The sequence below is a fragment of the Orcinus orca genome, chromosome 4 (genome assembly GCF_937001465.1).
Source record: "Orcinus orca chromosome 4, mOrcOrc1.1, whole genome shotgun sequence".
Taxonomy (NCBI): domain Eukaryota; kingdom Metazoa; phylum Chordata; class Mammalia; order Artiodactyla; family Delphinidae; genus Orcinus; species Orcinus orca.
The window spans coordinates 42,558,817-42,581,491 of record NC_064562.1 but is presented as its reverse complement, the minus strand read 5'-3'; the positions used below and the strand labels follow the sequence as shown (position 1 = coordinate 42,581,491).

The 22,675-nt window shown below is 37.0% G+C and overlaps 1 protein-coding gene across 19 annotated transcripts in view; it reads right to left on the bottom strand.

The window, feature by feature from the left end:
• SEC31A (SEC31 homolog A, COPII coat complex component) overlaps positions 1–14,228 on the bottom strand; it is a 64,012-nt gene extending 49,784 nt beyond the window's left edge. For 4 of the 19 annotated variants that reach the window (XM_033409984.2, XM_033409999.2, XM_033410002.2 and 1 more), the window contains exons 1-4: positions 5,266–5,417; positions 3,901–3,983; positions 3,123–3,246; positions 1,637–1,835 (exon numbers count right to left, since the gene is read on the bottom strand). In XM_033409984.2, the coding sequence (XP_033265875.1) occupies positions 1,637–1,835; positions 3,123–3,246; positions 3,901–3,983; positions 5,266–5,318 (459 nt within the window). In that variant the 5' untranslated portion in view covers positions 5,319–5,417. The other 15 variants (XM_004282170.3, XM_033410001.2, XM_004282173.3 and 12 more) reach the window with 8 other exon arrangements.
• Between the last annotated feature and the right edge of the window lie 8,447 nt (positions 14,229–22,675).

The window sequence follows — 22,675 nt, the reverse complement described above, 5'->3', positions numbered from 1 at the left end:
TACTGCTTGTGGTTTGCATCTCTGGAAGGGGACCTGTTGTGGGAGACAAAAATAAGTCACCAATTATTGCTTCAGACAAATAGCCAAATCCTAAAATAATGGCATCTATCTCAGGATACCTCAAAGCCAGCCTCTGGAGCTGGACCAAGATAGGGCTAGTAAAATCTCTTGTCTTAAATCCTCACATATTTATTTATTAAAAAATTTCTTTTATTGAAGTATAGTTGATTTACTTCAATTAAAAAAAATAGTTGTTTTAGTTTCTGGTGTACAGCAAAGTGATTCAGTTATATATATATATTATCATATTCTTTTCCATTATGGTTTATTACAGGATATTGAATATAGTTCCCTGTGCTATACAGTAGGACCTTATTGTTTATCTATTCTATATAAAGTAGTTTGTATCTGCTAATCCCAAACTCCTAATTTAGCCCTCCCCTAGCCCTTTCTCCTTCGGTAACTATAAATTTGTTTTCTATGTTTGTCCTCACGTATTTATATTTCATTTATACTCAATCTTGTTACATTTCATTTATGTTCAATCTAGTTCCTGGTGGCACAATTTTAGGGTCAAAAAGACCCTAAAATTGTGATATGAAGTACAGGAAGATAATGAGGTTCATATACTGACTTTCATCCTTTACTGTTCACTCTCATTAATACTTCTATAAACAACTGACATATAACTATGAAAACAGAGGAATTCTGGTAGTAGCCACCTATGATACAAGACACTAACCAAAAATCAGCAGCTGTTTAATCCAATTAACAAAGGAATTAGCTATCTAATCTAAAGAGTAGATGCAGAAATGAAGAAGTTAGGGTTTCTATATTTCTATACCCAAAGTATCTATTTATAATACAAGAAAAATAACTATTTTAAACTTTCTTAAGATAATATTCAGGCTTCCCTGGTGGCGCAGTGGTTGACAGTCCGCCTGCCGATGCAGGGGACACGGGTTCGTGCCCCGGTCCGGGAAGATCCCACATGCCGTGGAGCGGCTGGGCCCGTGAGCCATGGCCGCTGAGCCTACGCGTCCAGAGCCTGTGCTCCGCAACGGGAGAGGCCACAACAGTGAGAGGCCCACGTACCGCAAAAAAATAAAAGAAATAAAAATAAAAAAAAGATAATATTCATTTTCTGGTTATACTCAAGTATCCTAATAATTCAAGATCTTTATTTATTTATTTTTAAAATTTATTTATTTTTGGCCGTGTTGGGTCTTCATTGCTGCATGCTGGCTTTCTCTAGTTGCAGCGAGTGGGGGCTACTCTTCGTTGTGGTGCGCAGGCTGCTCACTGCAGTTGCTTCTCTTTGTTGCAGAGCACGGGATCTAGGCACATGGGCTCAGTAGTTGTGGCGCACGGGCTGAGCTGCTCCGCGGCACGTGGGATCTTCCCGGACCAGGGATCGAACCCGTGACCCCTGCATTGGCAGGCAGATGTTCAACTGCTGCACTACCAGGGAAGCCCTTGAACCCTCCATTCTTCAAACAAATACACTCACTCATCAATCTGCACAGGCACAGTTTTAGCTTTCAATTTCAAGACTGAGGCACAGCAGATTCATATACTTATATAAAATAAGCAGCACATTATCTCAAGAATTAAGAATAAATGTCAAAAGTCTAACCTGGAAAATGTTCACATCCAAGGCTCTCACTGGGCCAGTATGTTTGTCATTCTGGGCAATCACAACTTCCTTATCACCAGCTATAATTTTAGAAGGATCATAAAGAATAATATTTCCATTTTCACCACCTGCAATCAGAACTCCAGAGACATCTCCTTTGGAATCCATCTTATGAGGCCCCCAAATCAACTTGTGGTACCTTTAAGAGAAAATGAGCAAAATAACTCTTTTTTGAAGTCAAATAAATGTAGAAAAGAATCTGAAATTATACATTTAATTGTTTTCATAAATACTTCAAAAACACTGCTTCTCCTCTATTTCTGGTAACTGCATAACTTGGTGAAATGGCATTTTAGTTTTTATTTATACTCATACATACATGTTTCATTTTGTAATCTTAAAGAGTATAAAAACTCTTTTGTAGAGCTAATATGACAAAGTACACTTGATTTGTGTGTCAAAAGATATGAGCTTAAGAATGGTTTTACCATTTAGAATCTGTGAGACCCTAAGCCAGTTACTTTGGTTCATTTATAAAACAGAGCTAATCAACCACCTCCCTGATTTTACTTGACTACAGAAGTAGTCACTAACAAATTACTTGTTAAATAGTAAAGGAGTTAAGGGAGTCATCTGAAATTTTCTAAGAAAAATAATGTATTCTGAGAATAGAAAAGTGACATCAAAATTATGTCTATTATGACAAGTACCCCATTGGTGGAGAATAAAAGATTATGGTTTGGCAAGGTGGCAGCGTGGAGATATACAAGACAAATGGTGGTGAGGAGAAAAACTGCTAGACAAAAGGTATCTGGGGTTCCCATCACAGTGGGAGGGCTTGGAAGACTATGGGAGGTCCCATGAGACTCCATCATCTGAACTGTATTGTTAGCTAAGGTAAAACTCTTCCCCAAAACTTGCCAAGCTATTAAGGCAATAAAGCATATTTTACTACTCAAAGAAAAGTGTCCTTCTCTGCATTATAATACAGCTTAAGTACTTGGAAAGGTGATCTAAACACCTATTGTATCAGAAATCATGTCAATAAAATTCTCTGTGAAATGTATTTTTAAATATAGATAAGTACAAGGGGAAAAAAAAAAACCAACCTCCATTCAGGGAAAATCACTATTAACATCTTAATATTCATCTAACTACTCCTTTTTCTAGTCGTACCTACCTTTTTTTGTAAACAGGTAAAAGGAGATAAAAGAAAGTAACTCTACTGTATCATAAGAAAAAAATACTAGAAACTAGAGCCTCTCCTTCCTATCCTACACATAACAGTCAGTAGTAAAAAATTCAATAAAACAGATAGACACTTCTTTTACTTCCGTAGAAATGCACTCATATTTTTTCACAAAGTATTTCACGTCATTGATAGTATTCCTTACAGTTTCTAATAATGGAACATTTGTAGACACACTAGGCATCAACCACAATATATAACTGAATAATCATGTGAATTTAAGGTTGAATCTCATACCTGTGAGAAGAAGAGAAAGTGGCACAAGATTTCATATCCAAGGATGGATCAGAAAGGTCTAATTCAAATATCTCAAGAGAAGCACTGGTACTAAATGTTGCATCCAATTGTTGAGCAGATGTTCCTACAGAAAATACATTCATGGTAACTACACATGCAAAAATAGAAGACTCAGAGAAAACCATACAAAATAATGCACACTTTTCAATTATCTCACTCATGAATGCTGCACTAGTGGTTGAAATCTCAGCACATATACCACTGAGCAGATGCTTAAATTACTATAGCAATAAGATTCTGATGCAAGGCTCAGAGATGATGTTTGTACGAGTGGGTAGTGAAGATAATTTTTTAAGCCTATAGATATTTTAAAACCTCTCTGTATAAACAGCCCCATGCTTATAGTTACATATGATATAACTCCAACTCTTTTTATATAAAAATGCTAGCATCAAAACTGTTCTTCATTCATTCAAACTGATATTTTATTAACTTTTTTACATGTTATCTATTGTGCTTAATACTGGAGGAATAAAGATAAAGCACAATTCTATGAAGTGGGGAAGACACTCTAAATGTAACAGACCATGATTAATGCTATGATGTACAAGCACAGAACTCAGCTGATCCAAAGGTTGGACATTATCTCGCCAGGGAAGGAGAGACTTTCTAGAGGAGATGAAGCTTGAACTGAATTTTAAAGGACAAGTGTAAATAAGTCAGATGCGGAAGAGAAGGAATTAGGTGACTCATACTATCTTCTCTCTGTTGAACTTACCTGTAGCTAGGTAAATGGGATGATTCTGGGCAGGGCTCCATGCCTGCATGGCTGTACGATCTATTTCCTTTAACTTCATCCTGCTAAAGAGAATATTTCACACAGAAATATAATAAACATGTAATATGGAACAAAGAAACATTTTTTTACATAGAAATATACTAGACAAACCAATACATCATTAGTAGTGCTGGAATGCCAGTAAGTCAAATTGGTCTACGTATCATTTGTTGGGAAATGTTCAATATTAGAAAGAAGAGAAACTTGTTAAATTATTTTGAGACAAATATAGGGCTATTCTAACTGTTTACAGATTATAGCTCTTCAGTTGAAAAATCAGTCTGGAAAGAAACCTACAAAAACAGGGACAGTATTTGGTTAATTAATCTTGGTACACAATATGTTTCTCAGACAAGACAATATGGGTGGCAGTATATCAGAGGTAAGAGACGGCACATAATAAACAAAGTGCATCTTCCTGGAGCAGAATTACTCAACAATAAGAGCAGTTTGAAAAATTAATTTAAATTAAAACAGACTAACACAGAGGAGAATAAAGCAAACCCACAGATTTGATAAAGATAAAGCAGAAAATTTTTTTTGAATGGTCACTCCAAGTTACAAACCCACATGCCATTATTTTATATATTCTCTGTTAAAGTTACTCTGGTAGAAAAATTCAGGAGGTACTGTGCTATAGCATAAAAAAAAAAATTTGTTATTTTACATAAATGCATTCACATGGCATACTATTCCACTGTAAGATGTACCATAATTTAATTACTTAGCCTGCTACTGATGAACACCTGAGCTGTTTCTAATCTTTTGCTATTTTTACAGACAATGCTGAAATGAATGGCCATATATACAGGTTATTTCACTCATGGGCAAGGAAAGCTGTAGATTTCCAGAGGTAAAACTGATGCGTTAAAGGATAAAAGTAATTTTAATTTTGATGGATACTCCCAAGTTGCCCTCCATGGCAACTGTACCTTTTCATACTCCCAAGAGTAATCCATAAGTAGCTGCTGCCCTACAGACCTTCCAGGGTAACCAGCATGATAGGTGAAAAATGTTAGCTCTGGATAGTTGTAATTTGCATTTCTCATACTATAAATAACGTTGAACATCTTTTTTTATATGGTTATGGGTCATCCATATTTCCTTCTCTGTCACCTTTTCTGTCTATTCTTGTCTATATCATTTGCCCATTTTTCTATTAAGCTATCAGACTTTATCTTTGATTTTGCTTATTTTTTTTTACCTTTCACAAAATTTCCATTTTTTTAAAATAGATTTTATTTATTAGAGCAGTTTCAGGTTCACAGAAAATTTGAGTGAGAAGTATAGAGAGTTCCCACATACCTCCCTCGCTTGCCTTCTTGCCTCCCAAACGCAGCCTCCCCACTCATCAACATCTTGTACAGCGCAGTGGTATATTTGTTACAATCAATGAATCAACACTGACACATCATTATCAACCAATGTCCATCGCTTCCACTAGGATTCACTCTGTGTTGTACATTCTATGGGTTTTGACAAATGTATAATCCACCGTTTTAGTATCATTCAGAAGCTTCCCTGCCCTCTTGTGCTCCACCTATTCATCCCTCTCTTCCTCTGTCCCTCCTCTTCCCTCCCTCCCTGGTAACCACTGATCTTTTTTACTGTCTCCATAGTTTTGCCTTTTCCCCGAACATCATTTAGTTATAATCATACAACATGTAGCCTTTTCAGATTGGTTTATTTCACTTAGCAATAGGCATTTAAGGTTCCTCAACGTCTTTCTGTGACTTGATAGCTCATTTCTTTTTAGCACTGAAAAAATATTCCAATGTATCAGTGTACCATTTTAATTTTTTTACAGTCAAATTTCTCACTTTAAAAAAACTGGTTTCTGAATTTTGATTAGTTAGAAAAGGCTTTCTGCATGCTACAGTTATGAAGACATTCATCAACAGTTTTCTTCTAGCAAATTCATTTATGGCTGCTGCTTCTTTTTTTTTTTTTTTTGCGGTACGCAGGCCTCTCACTGTTGTGGCCTCTCCCCTTGCGGAGCACAGGCTCCGGACACGCAGGCTCAGCGGCCATGGCTCACAGGCCCAGCCGCTCCGCGGCATGTGGGATCTTCCCGGACCGGGGCACGAACCCGTGTCCCCTGCATCGGCAGGCAGACTCTCAACCACTGCGCCACCAGGGAAACCCTACTTTTTTTTTAAAACTAAACTTCAGAATAGTTTTTGAAGAAAAACTATTTTTTTTAGTTTAGTTTTTAGAAGAAAAAAAGAACGTTAGTGTTTTTTATTGAACCTGTACCCAAATTAGTAAATTAATTTATGGAGAACTGACACAATGCTGAATCTTCCTATCAAGAACTTGGTGTCTTTTGATTTAAGCCTTCTTTTTTATCTTTCAGTATCGTTTGAAATTTTTTTGATATATTGGGTTTGCTTACTCCTAAGTATTTTCTTTTGGTTTGTTTGTAAATGTGGCTTTTTTCCCTTCCATTACAATGTCTATGTTCTTATTGTTATACGAAGGCTAATGATTTCTTTACATTCATTTTTAATTCTGCTATCTTATTGAATTCTCTTCTTGAAGTAGTGCTTCAGTAGATTCTGTTGGGTCTTCCACATATACACTCATACCATGTGCCAACAGTGACAGTTATTTCCTCATTTCAAATTGTCATTCTTCTGATATCTTTCTCTTGTGTGAGCTAGCCAGTACTAATAGTACCATATTCAAGAGTAGTGATAACAGCGGTATTTTTGTCTTGTTTTGTTCTTCAGTGAGAAAGCCTATTGTATCACCACTGAGCATGGTTTTGGAATTTGAGATATACATACATATATTTTTGTGTGTATATATACATATATACACACGTTTATATCTGTACTATATATATATATATATACACAAATATATATATGGAAATGGCCAATGATTACTGTTTTACTGAATGTTATTCATAAAGACTGGGTGTTGAATTTTGTCAAATGCTTTTTCATTAGGTAATTGGAGATGATCATATGATTTTTCTCCCTAGGTCTACCAATAAAACAAATTACACTAACAGATTTCCTAATATTGAACCATCTTTTCATATGCTGAATAAACTTCTCTTGACCATGATGTATTGTTCTACTACTGTGCTGCTAGATTTTGTTTGTTTAAAAGTTTCACTCCTAGAGCCTTAAGTGAGATTCAATCGATAGTTTTCTCCTTTTGTACAGTCTTTGTCAGGTTTTGGTATCAATGTTATACTTGCTTCATAACAAATGTGGGAGTTTTTCTATGTTCTGGAACACTTTCAAAAACAGCATTGGAATTACTGGGTCTTTAAAGATTTAACAGAATTCTCCTGTGAAACATCTGGGTCTGGTGCTTTTTGGGGGAAAGTACTCCTTTGGTAATTTTCTCTATTTCTTCTATGGATAATTGATCTATTTGAAATTTTAAAAAATTAATTAATTAATTAATTAGGCTGCATTGGGTCTTCAGTGCTGTGTGCAGGCTTTCTCTAGTTGTGGCGAGTGGGGGGTACTCTTCGTTGTGGTGCGCAAGCTTCTCACTGCGGTGGCTTCTCTTGTTGCAGAGAACGGGCTCTAGGCATGCAGGCTTCAGTAGCTGTGGCATGCAGGCTCAGTAGTTGTGGCACACAGGCTTAGCTGCTCTGTGGCATGTGGGATCTTCCCGGACCAGGGCTCAAACCCGTGTCCCCTGCATTGGCAGGCGGATTCTTAAACTCTACGCCACCAGGGAAGTCCTGAATTCTCTTTATTCAAGGTCATTTTTTGTAAATTACATTTTCCTATGATATTCCTTTATTTTTTTTACAATTTTCTAATTTATTTGTTTAGACTCATAGACTCATGATTCTTTTATCCAATGTTATTATTTTTTAATATTTATTTATTTGGCTGGGTCTTAGTTGCAGCATGTGGGATCTTTGTTGCAGCATGGGGGATCTGTAGTTGCGGCACGCAGAATCTTTTTTTAGTTGTGGCATGTGGGATCTAGTTCCCTGACCAGGGATGAAACCCGGGCCCCCTGCATTGGGAGCTCAGAGTCTTAACCACTGGACCACCAGAGAAGTTCCCCATAATTCTTTTAATTTGTGCTGTGTATGGTGATTAGTTCTTATTTATTAAGAATATGTGTTTTGTTTTCCCCTACCCTCCTTTTAAAAATTAACTTAGCTACTGACTTGCTTACTGAGTATTTACAAACAGCCAAATTTTGGATTTACTTATTCTACTTTTCTTGTTTTTGAATTCATTAATTTCTGCATTTATTTTTATTAATTCCTTCCTTGTACCTTCTTTTGGTTTACTTTGTTCTTTTTCTAACTTTTTAGTTAAATGCTTCACTTACCCATTTTTATTATTTCTTTAGGCTTTGAATTTTCTCTGCACACTGCTTTAACTGGATCCTATACATTACTAGTGTTTTCATCATTATGATCACCCATTTTACAATTTCCATTTGTATTCTCCATTGATACAACAGTTTGAATTTAATATCCAAGTGGAGGGGCCTTTATTTTTACTGCATTGTGATTTTTCTGTACTATTTCTTCTTTATGAAATTTATGTAAGTTTTCTTTGGGGCCTATGCAAGTTTTTGTGAATGTTCCAGAAGACCTAAAAGGAAGGGGTGCTCTGTTTTCAGAGTTCAATATATGTTAATCAAGTCTATCCTACTGACTTAATTGTTTAAGTCTTCTATATCCTTATTATTATTTTTTTCCCCACTTGATCTGTCCTGGATCAAGAACAGCAAATTAAAAGTATCCTGCTACTAGTGCATTTGTGCCTATTTCTCCTGGTATCTCCTAAAACTTGCTTTATGAAAGTTACTTTGTTATTCAGTACATAGTTACATATTTACATATTGAATACATAGGTAGACAGAAATTCACAATGCTAAATGTTCACTGTCAAATACATATTTTAGCTTTACAGGATATTTTTCATCTTAAATAATGCCTTTGGGCCTGAATTTCACTTTGTCTCATATTGAGATCAATAGCCTAGCTTTCTTTTTATTTGCCTTTATGTGTGCTCTTTGGCCTTTTCAACTTCTGAACCATTTTGTTTTCCCTGGCTATCTTGAATACAGTGAAAAAAAAATCAGGTTTTGCTTAGTGATCCAATTTGAAAAAATTTTAATAGATTAGCTAATAAATGTATTTAAAACTTACTGATATGACAGAAATGGTTACTCTCATTTCTATCATAGTCTGCTATGTTTGGTTTTATATGTTAAAAAATGTCTTTCACTGTTATCTATTTTTGTGTGTGTATTTTTAATTTTTTTGATAATTAGAGTGATTTGTATTTTTGTTCTAGTGTATGTTTCTGGTTCCATCTTTGTTACTATAATTTTAAATAATTTCACTTAGTACTATTAATCCTCTATTTCTTTACACAGTTAACTACTATGAGCACTAACAAAATTAGCTTATATAATCTTACTGCCTCTCTTGCATCACACAGTTATAATCACAGTATTATCTTTCTCAGTGTTTACCTTTGTACTGTTAAATATGCTTATACTTCTACTAACTGATTTGTCAGCTTTAAATGATGTTCTTTGACTCCTAGCCATTATAGATTAGGCAATCCACAAACTTATTCTACACCCAATTTTCTTCTTACTTGCCAGTTCTCTTAATTTTTTACTTTTACGACCAATTCCTACATCATCAGATATTTAACATGTACATTTTATTCTTTCTTCCTTATTCCTACTTTTGTTTTAGCCTCAGGTCTATTGTAGTTAAATATACTCAATGTTCTCCAACAGTACTCTTGGCAGTTTTCTTACTCATCTCTGGAGGATGAAGTTCATCCTCTAACAGTTTCCTTAAGAGGGCCTTAGACTAAAAACATGCCCTGAGTCTTACATGTCCAAATTGTTTATACTTGATGAACATTTTACAGATAATAAAATGAAGGCACAGAAAGATTAAATAATTTGAACACACTAGCAAGGGGCAGAGCCAAGATTTGAACTCAGAAGTTTAGCTCCAGAGTCCAAGCTCTTACTTGTTATTACAACAAGCTCAAGTATTCAATTTTAATTATAGAAGAAATATTAACATTTAAGAGAAATAATGAATGGCAAAGAAACTACAATGCATGATGAAATTAAGGGAAGAAGACATGTATTTTAGAAACAGCCTAGTTTAGGCAAAAGTGGATAGAAGGTTGAACTACATAGCTTAGAGGCAGGGCCTCTGGAGTTAATCCTCAACTTGAATACTGGGTCTGTTACTTTTGACACCGTCGACACATCATTTGACCTCTCTGAGCCCCAATTCCTACTTACCTTTGTAAGATGGGGTTAAGAATGATTACCTTAGGGGATATTGTGAGGTTGAAATGAGATAATGTATTTTACAGAGGTCCAAACACAAATTAAAATGTGTTTTTGTTTTGTTTTGTTTTTTGCGGTACGCGGGCCTCTCACTGTTGTGGCCTCTGCCGTTGCAGAGCACAGGCTCCGGACGCGCAGGCTCAGCAGCCATGGCTCACAGGCCCAGCCGCTCCGCGGCATGTGGGATCTTCCCGGACTGGGGCACGAACCCGTGTGCCCTGCATCGGCAGGCGGACTCTCAACCACTGCGCCACCAGGGAAGCCCTAAAATGTGTTTTAATATGCTAACTACTTTAAAGATTATTACTATCATGAGATTAATCAAGAAAACTGCACATCTAGTTTCCTAAGATTATTGTGAAGAAAAAAAGGAAAAAAAAATCCCAATTTTCTAAGAAGTGAAAAAGAGGCCTATTTTCTTTATATGAAATGCCCTCTTTTTCTTCTCAGCCAATTGTCTTTAATAATAAGTTCAAATCCCAGGTCCTTCATGAAATCTGCCCTACTGGTCCAATCCACACTGATCTAAATAGTCTCTTAACTCTTTACATTAGTCTGTACCACACTTCAAGCATCTTACAATAAAGTGTCTTATTTACCTTAATAAAACTTTTTAACATTCTATTAGTACATATTTTCCCATCGCCTGTTTTACCAACTGTTTTATATGTCATCTTGTCTCACCAAATCGACAAATACTGTCATTTTTTCAATCAAGTGTTACAGCTTTTACCCTTTTTGGACTCAAAATTGCTTAGCACAGACTGAGATACACAGTTTTGCTTGATTGATTTTGAATGTCTGTATTTATGGGAATACAAAAAGACTGATGAGCTAGAAAGACCAATTTCAAGTAAAATATTTAATTTTTAAATTCTTCACTGTTTAAAACTTAACTTATTTAAAAAATAGGGGAAAGTACTAAAGTGCCTTTAGAATAATTTCTAAAAGTGAAAACAAAATAGCTACATATATATAAAGTTTTTTAAAAACCAAATTGAATATAATTACAGTATCTTTAGGAGTAAAGATACAACAAGGGCTACTGAATTCATGAACACTTAGTTAATGTGTAACACTTACTGAGAGAGAGAGAGACAAATTCACAAGAACATAAAATGGTTAAGTAGGAATTCAAAGCATTTATAAAGTCTATTTCTTGGCCTTAGTACTCAATGTTCCACCAGAAGCAGTTCCACTTATGAACCTGTACTGAACATAAGGCTTAAATACCATTGTTTAAAAAAACATCAAATCACTCTACTACAAATAGCCTAGAACTACATTAAGCAGTCTGAATCTAATTAGACAAGAATACCATAAACTACATATCATTCTCAAAACTATTAAGAATACTATGGAAATACAGCTTCATCTAGATACATGTGTATTTCCTCTTAAAAATGACCACTTAGTTGTAACTAGTTTTCTTGAAAATATGAAGAAAGAAGTCTTAGATTAAAACGCGTATTTCCCAAGTGAGACTTGCTTTAAAAACTTTGTGTAATTTTTTTCAATATTGTATGTGATTAGAATTCATGCTATGTAGATTTGTTTCATTCAAGACTATTTTACACAGAACATAGTTGTGAAAATATTAAAAGAAAATTGTGAGGACAATGGTTTGTTTACATATACCCCCTGTAAGACAACATCTATAGCACAGCAGTTAAAAGTATGGAGACTGGAGCCGACATCCTTGGTTTAAATCCCAGCTTCACCATGTCCTAGCTCTGACCTTAAGCATGTAACTTTATCTATGTGTGTCATGGCTAACCATTTGGTAAAATAACTGTAATAAAAGTACACCATAGGTTTGTTGTGAGAATTCACAGAGAACAGTCCCTGGCACCTGGTCAATCAATGCTTGTAAACGGCAGCTAATACAAAAGTCACAATTTAAAATGTTTACCCCAGTGAATCTTCAAAAGAATACATCTACTGAAGAAAATATATGATCCAGAAAACTTTTATTTATTCATCCAAGTTTGTCTCCACAGCAATTGTGTGCAGTTAAGTGAAAACTTTTTTTCTTTCTGCATTTTCTAAACGCTAATTTTGTGAAGCAACACTAAAACCCAACAGTACTATTCTCTAAAAAAACACCAACCTTACAAGGCTACATATAGAGCTGACCTAAACCAGAAAGTAAAAAGTGCAAGAGGTAACAGAACTGGAAACTCTGACTCCCAAACCAGGAATACAATCCCTAGCTGCCACTGTCTTTAGTAAAAATCCATCTTGTGTGGGCAAAATATCTCATTATGGATGGGCACATTTGTTCTAGAGAATTTGTTTAATGTTATTGATGTTCTAGGGTCATCTCACTCAACAAAAACCAAATCAAAGAAGTAACTGTGCATTGGTGAACTAAATGGAGTCACACTTATCTGCAGTCTTAATAAACAAAACTGAACTAAATGGTGTCACGCTTATCTGCAGTCTTAATAAACAAAACTTTCTGAGCTGAAATTAACTTATTTAAGAATGACAACACTTCTAAAGACAACTGAAAAATCAATTTAATAATATCAACTTACAAGAATCTTTAATTTGGGATTTGTAAACCTCATGAAAATATACAGAAAATCCTATCCGTGTGTATATGTGCATTTGTTTAGGAAGATGATCCAATGGTTTCATCAGATCCTTAAAAGAGTGGAATCCCAAAAGGTTGAGAATCATTGCTCTTTACAGTCTACAAAAATTTCTTTCCGTTCTTATGCTATCAGTTTCAGAAAAGAACTTGCTTATATACAATTAAGGAATATAATTGTAAATCCACTCAAAATCTCACATTTCCTAAGTAAACTTAGATGTGTGTAACAGAAATTCACAACAACAAAAACAGTTCAACTTATCCAAAAGTTCTTAGAGTCTACGAAACTTTCCCAGAGCTGTAATTAAGGGACAATGAGAAACCAGGAGCACAGAAGAACCACTAAGAAAAGGTAAGTAAACTTTAGCCAACTCTAGAACAATCGTTATGTTCAGAAAACTTAAGACAGCATGAAACAAGGACGAGGCTCATAATTATTGATTAAATAGAGTTACAGTTGCCCACAAAGACAATCAAATTTCAGTTTTCTGTGGTTAGAAAGACAGTTTAGGAAGAAGGATTTGTCACCATCAATGCAACTTCAGAATGACCTAGGTAAAATTAGTTCCTTGCGCTCACGGAAAAGTTTATAATGCTCGTAAGCCCAGGCAATATTTTGATTTATTTTACACCTGCCCCGTAATTTAACCTCGTATAATAGTAACTTATTAGCAAAAACATACAACACTCAATGATACTTCCTTCGAGGTATAGGCTGCGACCGGCGACTACTGCCCTTAAAATAATCCAATCCTGGTTAAATGACAACAGCCTATAGTTAAAACCTACGAACCTTTAAATCTGGCAACAGTTCAAAGAGCAACAAAAAATCCCAACCAAACTAAAGTCAACCAAAGTAATCCTGAGGTTTGTTTCCTTCCCTCGCCCTTGGGGACCGCACCTCTTTGTGCACAAGGATCTGAAGGTCTCCTAACCTCAGACGCCAGCTACGGGCGCCGGCAGGACACCCTGTCGCAAGTCTCAGGGGCGCCTCTGCTCAGCAGTGGAAACGTCGGCGGATGCGGACCGGGCGATCTCCAAAGCAGCCGTGACGCCAGGCGTTGACCCGCCGGGCCCGAAACGAAGACCCGGGCGCGCCTCCACCAGAGGCCGGGCCGCAGGCTGGCAGCGACCAGCGGAGACCGAGGCCGGGATACCAGCGTTGGCCCAGGCTCTCCCTGAAGGGCCTGGGCCCTCAAAGAGGAAAGAAGGGGACAGGCGGACACACCTGGCGGGGACCCCCGGCGACCAGTTCCTACAGTAGCGCCGCGCTCGTCCGACTCTCCCAGCATTCGCCGCCGCCCCTCCTCCTGCCCAGGGCCACCTCCACGTTCCGCTCCAACGTGGCAGTCGCAACCCCGCCCAGCCGGCTGTCCGACGCTTCCGGGAGCGACGCCTTGCCCCGCCCGCCCCGGCGCGCGGCCGGCCACGGCACTTCCGGGAGCGATGGTGGAGGAGGCGGCTCGCTCCCGCGCCGCGCGCGCCCCCGTGAGGTTAAGGATCGGTTCTCGGAGGTGGCGTGCGGTGGCGACCAGGACGACGCGAAAAAGAAAAATCCTGCTGGGCGTAGCTGCCTAGCGGAAGAAGGGCCCCGGCCCGCAGGAACGCCACGTAGCACTGGTCCTGTGAAACGTCAGCAGCCCCCGCGACACTGCCAACGCGACCAGCCACCGAAAATCGGGCTGCAAGGGCCTTATTGCAACAACTGTAACTGTGACTGGGCTCTTAAAATTGCTTACTTGGTTCTACGGCATTGCTTACTGAGACTTCTTTAAAACCAAACGGATCTGTTTATACCCAAAGGCTGTTGTGGACGTACTTGATTTGTTACTCTAAAGAGGCATACTGGGGTAAATAAGGTATTCCAGTTAGTATCCTGTGGTACTATTTGAGATCTGTTAGCATTTGCCTTCAGTCACTGTAACTATTGCTAGTTTCACCAGAGCCTGGCATCTAATTAGTGCGTTGCCTGGATGTTGTTTCTAGTTTACGGAGGAATTATTTCACAGCGAACAAATAAAGCCAGAGGAAAATCACTTGCTAAAGTACAGAACTTGTATAGTTCTCTTCCCATTACACCAGTCAAGGGTCTTTTCTAAACACCTTCACTGGAAGTAGTATCTCTTTTTTGCACACACAAAGCAAAATATAGCAAACACTCTTATTTAAGACAGTAGGCACATTTGTACTCACTGTACTCCTTTCAACACCCTTTTAGCGTTTTATACTTCTGGTTCCGTTTAAAAAGCAAATTTATTTATGTAGGGCTGAAGTAGACCTGCTCAAGAGTCTTAGGCTAGAGTTGCTAATTTCTAGAATTCTAAAAAGCCTTCCATTTTTACTTACCGCTGCAAGGACTAGTTTACCTAAAAAGGTGTCAGTAAAAATCCCTGACTTAAAAGTGGGACCATCATTTGAGTCAAGTGAAAAGAAACATTGAATTTCCTACTGCCCCATTCCCCAAAGATCCCCCACCCTACTACCTGTAAGTGTGCAATGGTATGGAAAAGTATTCATAAGAACAACTTTCTCAAAACTCAATGATGCAAGCAGTGGTTACATTCTTTGGTATACAATCGTACAGTTCAATTACATGTCCCTATTGCATAAATCAAACTGCAAACCTCTCCACCCCGGAACCCCCTTTTTGTAGACCCTTGTGAGCTAAGAATGGCAAAAGAAAAGTTTCATGAGAAAATTACATGAAATTCAAATTTTTGTATCCACAAAGTTTTATTAGAACAGAGCCATGCTAAATGGTTTGTTATTGTCTATGGCTGTTTTTGGTGCTACAAGGGCAAACGAGTATTTGCTAGAGACTATATGGCCCGCAAAGCCTAAAATATTTACTATATGGCCCTTTACAGTAAAGTTTGCCAACCCCTATTCTATTAGACAGGATTTTACCTACAAATGGATTAATGCTCAAAGTCCAAATGAGACATTTAGTATTATAAATTTTTATTTCAAAGACTTGATGTAGTAGCATACAAAGACAATGTGAAAAATGTCAATTATAATATATATGGTTATAAGGCTAAAATATAGTGGTTTCTCAACTTGATGTATTTATATCTGGTTGAATACAAAGACTCCTTAGCTTGTTTTAAATGCAGGCGGTTCTGGCTTTGACTATGCAAGCTGAAACTCTGCAAAGTCTTAATCTATGGGATTAACAATCTATGATTATTCTGTAACCTTAAAATTTGCCAAAACATTAAAAACCCTCTGGTGTTGGTTATAAATGTAATATAGTAAAATTAATATTTAAAACACTAGAAACATTGGGAATTCCCTGGCGGTCCAGTGGTTAGGACTTGGCGCTTTCACTGCTGGAGCTCAGATTGAATCCCTGGTAGGGGAACTGAGGTCCAACAAGCCACGCAGCGCAGCCAAAAAACAAAAAAACCCAAAAACCCCAAAATCGAACAACCCCCCCAAACAAACAAAACCCCAAAACAAACCACTAGAAACACTGAAAATTATAATGTTTTATTTCTTTATAAAAAATGTATCAAGTAGTTTGAAAAGTGCTTGCTTTCTTCACATTATATGACTTATAACATGGAGTGTGCATCTTATCTCTGCCTTGGCAAACTGTCATACTCCTTTCTAAGTTTGAATCAGCTTCCAAAATTTTATCCTTTGTGCCGTCAATGTCATGAAACATCTCTGAAAGTTCCTTCAATGTGAAGTTTTTCAACAGCATGACTTCTGAGACACGTTCATCCTTTACAACTGCTTTACTCACGTAAAACTTTATATTTGCCTTCACTACGTTCTGCCTCCTGCATATCTAGAACTATTTCTTGAATGGCACCAGTGTCAACATTCCCAGGATCATCTTTATCTTCTAACTCCATTTACATCCCATCCAAATCCTGCAGTTTTTTGCATAGTACAGTCTCTCACTACTGTGCAAAGCAAGGACTGCCTGTAATTCTTGGAATCTTGAGTACAAATTTCACAGTAGCATCCTTATCTGAGCTTGTAGCTTCACCAGGTAGCTTAACATTAATCAATTCATGTTGACTTCTGAAACAATGAAACCAGCCTTCACTGGCAGTAAATAGATGTCCTTGTAATTACCATTTTCCTTCAATGCAGCAACTAACTTCAATGCCAAACTGACTGGGATTTGTTTTTGATTACAGTCCTCAATCCAAAGAAGTAAATGCTCCATTTCAACCATCAGCGGCTTTCTGTTCCTAGTACAATTTAAACGAAAAGATGTTGAAGCAACTTTACATTGTTTTTGTATTCATCAGACTTTTAAAATGTGGCTTGTACTGTAGCTTCATGTAGGCCTAGGTCTCATCCTATCTTTGCTTTGCTGTGGCCATTTTCAAATCTAACCACATCTAATTTCACTTCCAGTATTATCACTTTTCATTTCTTTGCTATTCTGTCATATTTGTTGACCAATTCCGTCTTCTGATTTTCTATTTTTGCAAAATCTCACATGGGTTTATCCCTAGGAGACAAGGAGGCAACACAAGTATATGCTTTACTATCTGTGTATAACTAATAGATGTTCAGTGACCAATCACCAAGACTTTGAAAGAAGTCATGTAACTGCTACTGTTCATGATGCACATCTTTGCATAATGATTTTGCAATAAAGAGCCAGTAGCAAAGTTTATGCAATAATTCAGTTAATACTGTGACAACTAAAAGTTCAGCTGTGTTGTTGTGGGACAGCTGTTGTTTAACTACATTGTGAAAACTGATATTCACGCATGGTGAAATGGTGCAAAGGACGGACTACCTGTATCTAAAAAGAAAAACTTGTATTGGTAGTTAACAAAACAGGCAACTTTTTTTTTTTTTTTTTTTTTTGCGGTACGCGGGCCTCTCACTGTTGTGGCCTCTCCCGCCGTGGAGCACAGGCTCCGGACACGCAGGCCCAGTGACCTTGGCTCACGGGCCCAGCCGCTCCACGGCATGTGGGATCTTCCAGGACCGGGGCACGAACCAGTGTCCCCTGCATCGGCAGGCGGACTCTCAACCACTGCGCCACCAGGGAAGCCCAAAACAGTCAACTTTTAACCCAATTTAGTTAACTACTAGCCAAGCCAAATCCTAGATCAAATTAAAACTTCAGTTTTTCTCAAAAGAATGTTAATTCCAAGACTCTGAATTACTCATTGGAGCTAGAAGAATGTTTGGAAGTAATATAATATAGAATTCTTCAAATAAGGATTTGCAGACAGTCCAAAGACATCCTTTTGTGAATTTAGGCCCCCTTCCCTCATTTCAATAATCTTTAGGTCTGCAAAAGAGTAAAGTTCTGGACAACCATACTGCTGTCCAGATTGTAAAACTCTACAATCATCACAAGGCACAAGGCACAAAATTTACTGGATAGCAGCCAGTACTATGTTTACTTCTGCAAAACAGTAGCATCCACCCCGTTAATGTTTAAATTTTGTTTTCGAATGTATTTATTTTGTAAATCTTTTCATTAAGGGCAATAAACAAAGTTTATATCAACTTTAAGAAATAGAAAATTAACTTAAATCAACATTGAGTATTCACAAAAATTTTCCCGCTTTATATTCCTCCAATTTGAAAAACACCCCAAGATTACACGCCTGATTAATGACAGATTAATCTGGTATTAGATTTGAGATTCTTAGCTTCTGACCACTGGCCTATCTGTTATTCTTGAAGAAAGCTGAAGTTATAGGATGGTCATCCACTGGCACACCAAACAATTATGTACAGAATATCCAATAATTCAGCAAATTTAAATCCCAGAACATATGATCTCTAATTCAGGGCCTGAAAGAATTGTATTATTTTTAAGAAAAGATGACTGTCAAGGTTAAAAGTCCTACCCCCCACCCACCCAACTGCCTATGCTGTATTAAATCTATGGATTTGGAAAATTATATTATTTTTGAAATAGTATTTGTATTCTTTGAAAGCTGAAAAAATAAGGAAAAATTTTAATTGAATATGATATCCACATTATGCTCAATATATAATGAATACAATATCCAATTTTTTGCTCAGATTTGATTTTTTGTCTTCTTTTGTCAAAACTGAAAAGTTTATAAACCTCTTACCTTATATAAATCTTCGAATTCCTGATAAATCGGACAAATGGTGTTCTCTAAGAAAAACACCCTTCAATTTTATTCCTAAAATGAAAAACATTTACAGGCAAGTCAATGTACAAAAACCACATTTTATCTATAAGCCTCATGATTTTTTTTCATTATGTCCTCATCCACATACATTAATCACAACAAATCATGATGTGAACAGCAGTGGAAAAGTTTAATCATTGGACATTTATACTTTCTTCTTATTTTCAACTTAAGCTCTAGCCTTAAAGTTTTTATTGCTTAGCTCCTTTTAAAAAATACGTAATAAATGCACATTTCTATAGTTTTAAATTCTCTCACATAGAACAGATAAGACCTCCAATTTTACTATGATTGGAAAAAACCCATAACAAAGATAATTTCAAGCATATCATTTACTACTTTGCACAGGTTACCTTATGCTAACTTGGAGGTGTCGTCTTCTCAAGATCAAGCCTGATATGGGAAGGGTAACTATACATTAATACATTCCCAAACTGGTTATGCCTTGCTTTATATGTAATGTTTTTGTTATCAGACAAGGTTTCCAATGATCAGAAGCACTAAAGCTTTAAAGGAAAAGGGGCAAAGTCGTCTCTGTTAACAAAGAACTTCTAAGCAGTAATAATGGGAAAAGACTCAAAAGATTACAAATCTCAGGAACTAATTAGAATTCTGCCAATTTGGAACATTCTGACTTCTTGACAAGGTCTGTTTTGCTCATTAAGAGGGACAGAGCCCATGGTGGGGGAGAAAGTAGCAGAAAGAAAAGAAAGTATACTCACCCTATTGGATAAAAATCAAGCTTTTGGGGAAAAGGGCAAACTGCTCTAAGTCTGCTGCTGCATATTTGTATCTTTACTCCATTCTATGTCAAATATTTGTGTAATTGCCTATAAGTAACTGGACTACATTCCTTGAAAAACTCTAAACAGAAATGTCAACTCCTCCAAGTCAATCTGAACCCCAAGCAAAATAATAGAGGAAGGGGACACACAATTTCTATCTATAGTCTAGTGCCACCAGCTTCTCTAACCGCCTCCACCTCGGAGGAATTGGGAGAGGGGAAATGGGTCCGAGAAAAACAATATTTAATGAAGAGAGAAGATTCTGACTATAAACTGAACTTTCTTTTCTTCTTTGGCTCCGGACACGCAGGCTCAGAGGCCATGGCTCACAGGCCTAGCCGCTCTGCGGCACGTGGGATCTTCCCGGACCGGGGCATGAACCCGTGTCCCCTGCATCGGCAGGCGGACTCGCAACCACTGCACCACCAGGGAAGCCCTGAACTTTCTTATAAACTCCTTAGAAATTTTCCAAAATGAATGTAGCACCACTTAAGTAGTTTATATATACATAGGCGAGAAAGAAACCATGCACCATAGCAAAGAGAGCACTCATTTGGATCATATGCTCTCATACTTCATCTGACTTGAGGGTCAAAGATTAAATCTCTTGATTTAATAAACTGAAACAGTTTTTTAAAAAAAGTATTTAACTAAAGTGTGGCAGTCAACCTCCAAGATGGTCTCCAATGATCCTACACCTCTTGGCAGTCACACCTTTGTATAGTGCCCATCTATACCATACCAGGACCAACAGGATAGGGTCCTGTTGGTGTTTTGTCACTTTCAAGACTATTGAAAGACAACCTTCTATCTTGGCTTTTCTCTCTTGGACGAGTGTCCGAAAGCCAGCTATCATGCGGTAAAGACACTCAGGCAGCCCATGGAGAGGTTCACATGATGAAGAAGAACTGAAGCCCTTAGCCAACAGCCATCAGGGAACACAGGCTTGCCAAATGAGACAGTTTGGAAGCTGCTGTCTCTCTTCTACCTCCTCTCCCCAATGTTCCGTAAGTGTTTGTTGTTTTAAACTGCCAAATATTGAGTAATTTGTTACACAGCAATAAACAACTAACACAGAAGGTCACAATCCATATCCAAAAACTAAAACGCACAACTTATAAATTAGCTCTAAAGGTCTAAAATTCTTGGGAAAGGACCAGGTTCAGAACTGTCTTTATATTTAATCACCAATAATTTCAAGACCCCAAGGCTTTCTGAAGCAGAAAAAACCCCAGAGAATTAAAAGGATGAAAAATTCAGCAAGAATATGTCAGTCACTAGAAATACATTTTATTATATCAAGATGACAAATAAATGTAAAACTAGCTAAAAATCTGACAAAAAGGTAGGTATTCAATAAGAATGATACCAATCCTAGAAGGCAAAAAGTCTATTTACTTTCATAGGGTTGTTGAGAGAAATAAGTGTTTAAAACAAAAACAAAAAACTGTGTGTATAATACACTTAGTACAATGTCTTACATGTAACCACTCAATAAGCATTAGCTGTTACTATTTTTTCCCCCAAGTAACCAATTAATGAGATTCTATACCATAAAACAGAAAATTAGATTTCACTCAAGGCTTTATAAATCCATTTTTTACTTGGACAATCCTCCCCTTCCAATTCACTGCTTTCGTTCCAGGAATACTTAATACATTAAAAAAAGAAAGATATACTACCTCCCCTGCATATTTCTAGTAATTATCTTCCAAGACCCAGGAATCTTTTCCCAACATCTCCAAGAATATAATTCCTGAAAAGAGATATTTTATTTTAAATTATTTTCTGCACTGGTCAATGCTTTTGACAAATAACATCTTTAATACAGCTGACATATCCTCATTTACATATGCAGTAATCACAACAGTTCATTATGTGAACAGCAGTAAAAAGGTTTAATCATTGGATATGAAGTTATCAAAGGAAGCAAAGATGTAATCAAATGATTAAATCGAGAACTTCAATGTCACCAGTAAAACAATAAAAAATAGCAACAAAAAGCATGTAAAACTTATAAGCAAATGTAAAAATACATAAATACAACTCAAAATCAATGATTCCATTTATAAGGGACTGCATACTTCCCTATCCAAAAGTACACTAAGAATACCAAGAGCAGCGACCCCTTGTGGCTTCTGTAAAGTAAGTGGGTTATTTTCATTTAGCAGGTCTACATTTAAGTAAATCAGTTCTGCAACATAGCAGTTTTCTGTAATTCATCTGTAATTAATAATTAGAAGAATATTGTCAGAATAATGTGCGAGCCATATTATCAGGAAACAATGCAGCAGAAACACACGTATCTATTTGCGCGCCAGGGACTGAAAACACAAATTCACCTCAGACATTGTCTCTGCACTCAAGGAGCATCCTCTAGCAAGTTTCTTACAAACTTTGAGTCCTTAAAAAAGGGCAACCACCACAATGATACCACTTCACACCCATGAGAATGTGGAGAAACTGGAACCCTCGCCCATGGCTCGTGGGAATGTAAAATGGCAGCCACTTTGGAAAAGGTCTGGCATTTCCTCAAAAAGTTAAACATGAGTTAGCATATGACCCAGCAATTCCACCCTTAGGCATATACTCAAGAGGAATGAAAACACATGCCCCGACACAAACTCGTACACTACTGTTCATGGCAGCATTATTTGTAACAGCCCCCGAAGGAAAACAACCTGAATGGACACATAAAATGTGGTATATATTCATATAATGGTATATTTTTTGGCAATAAAAAGAAATGAAGTACTGGTACTACAACATAAATAAACCTTAAAAATATTCCAAGTGAAAGAAGCCAGTCACAAAAGACTAATTTCTGATTCCATTTATATGAAATATCCAGA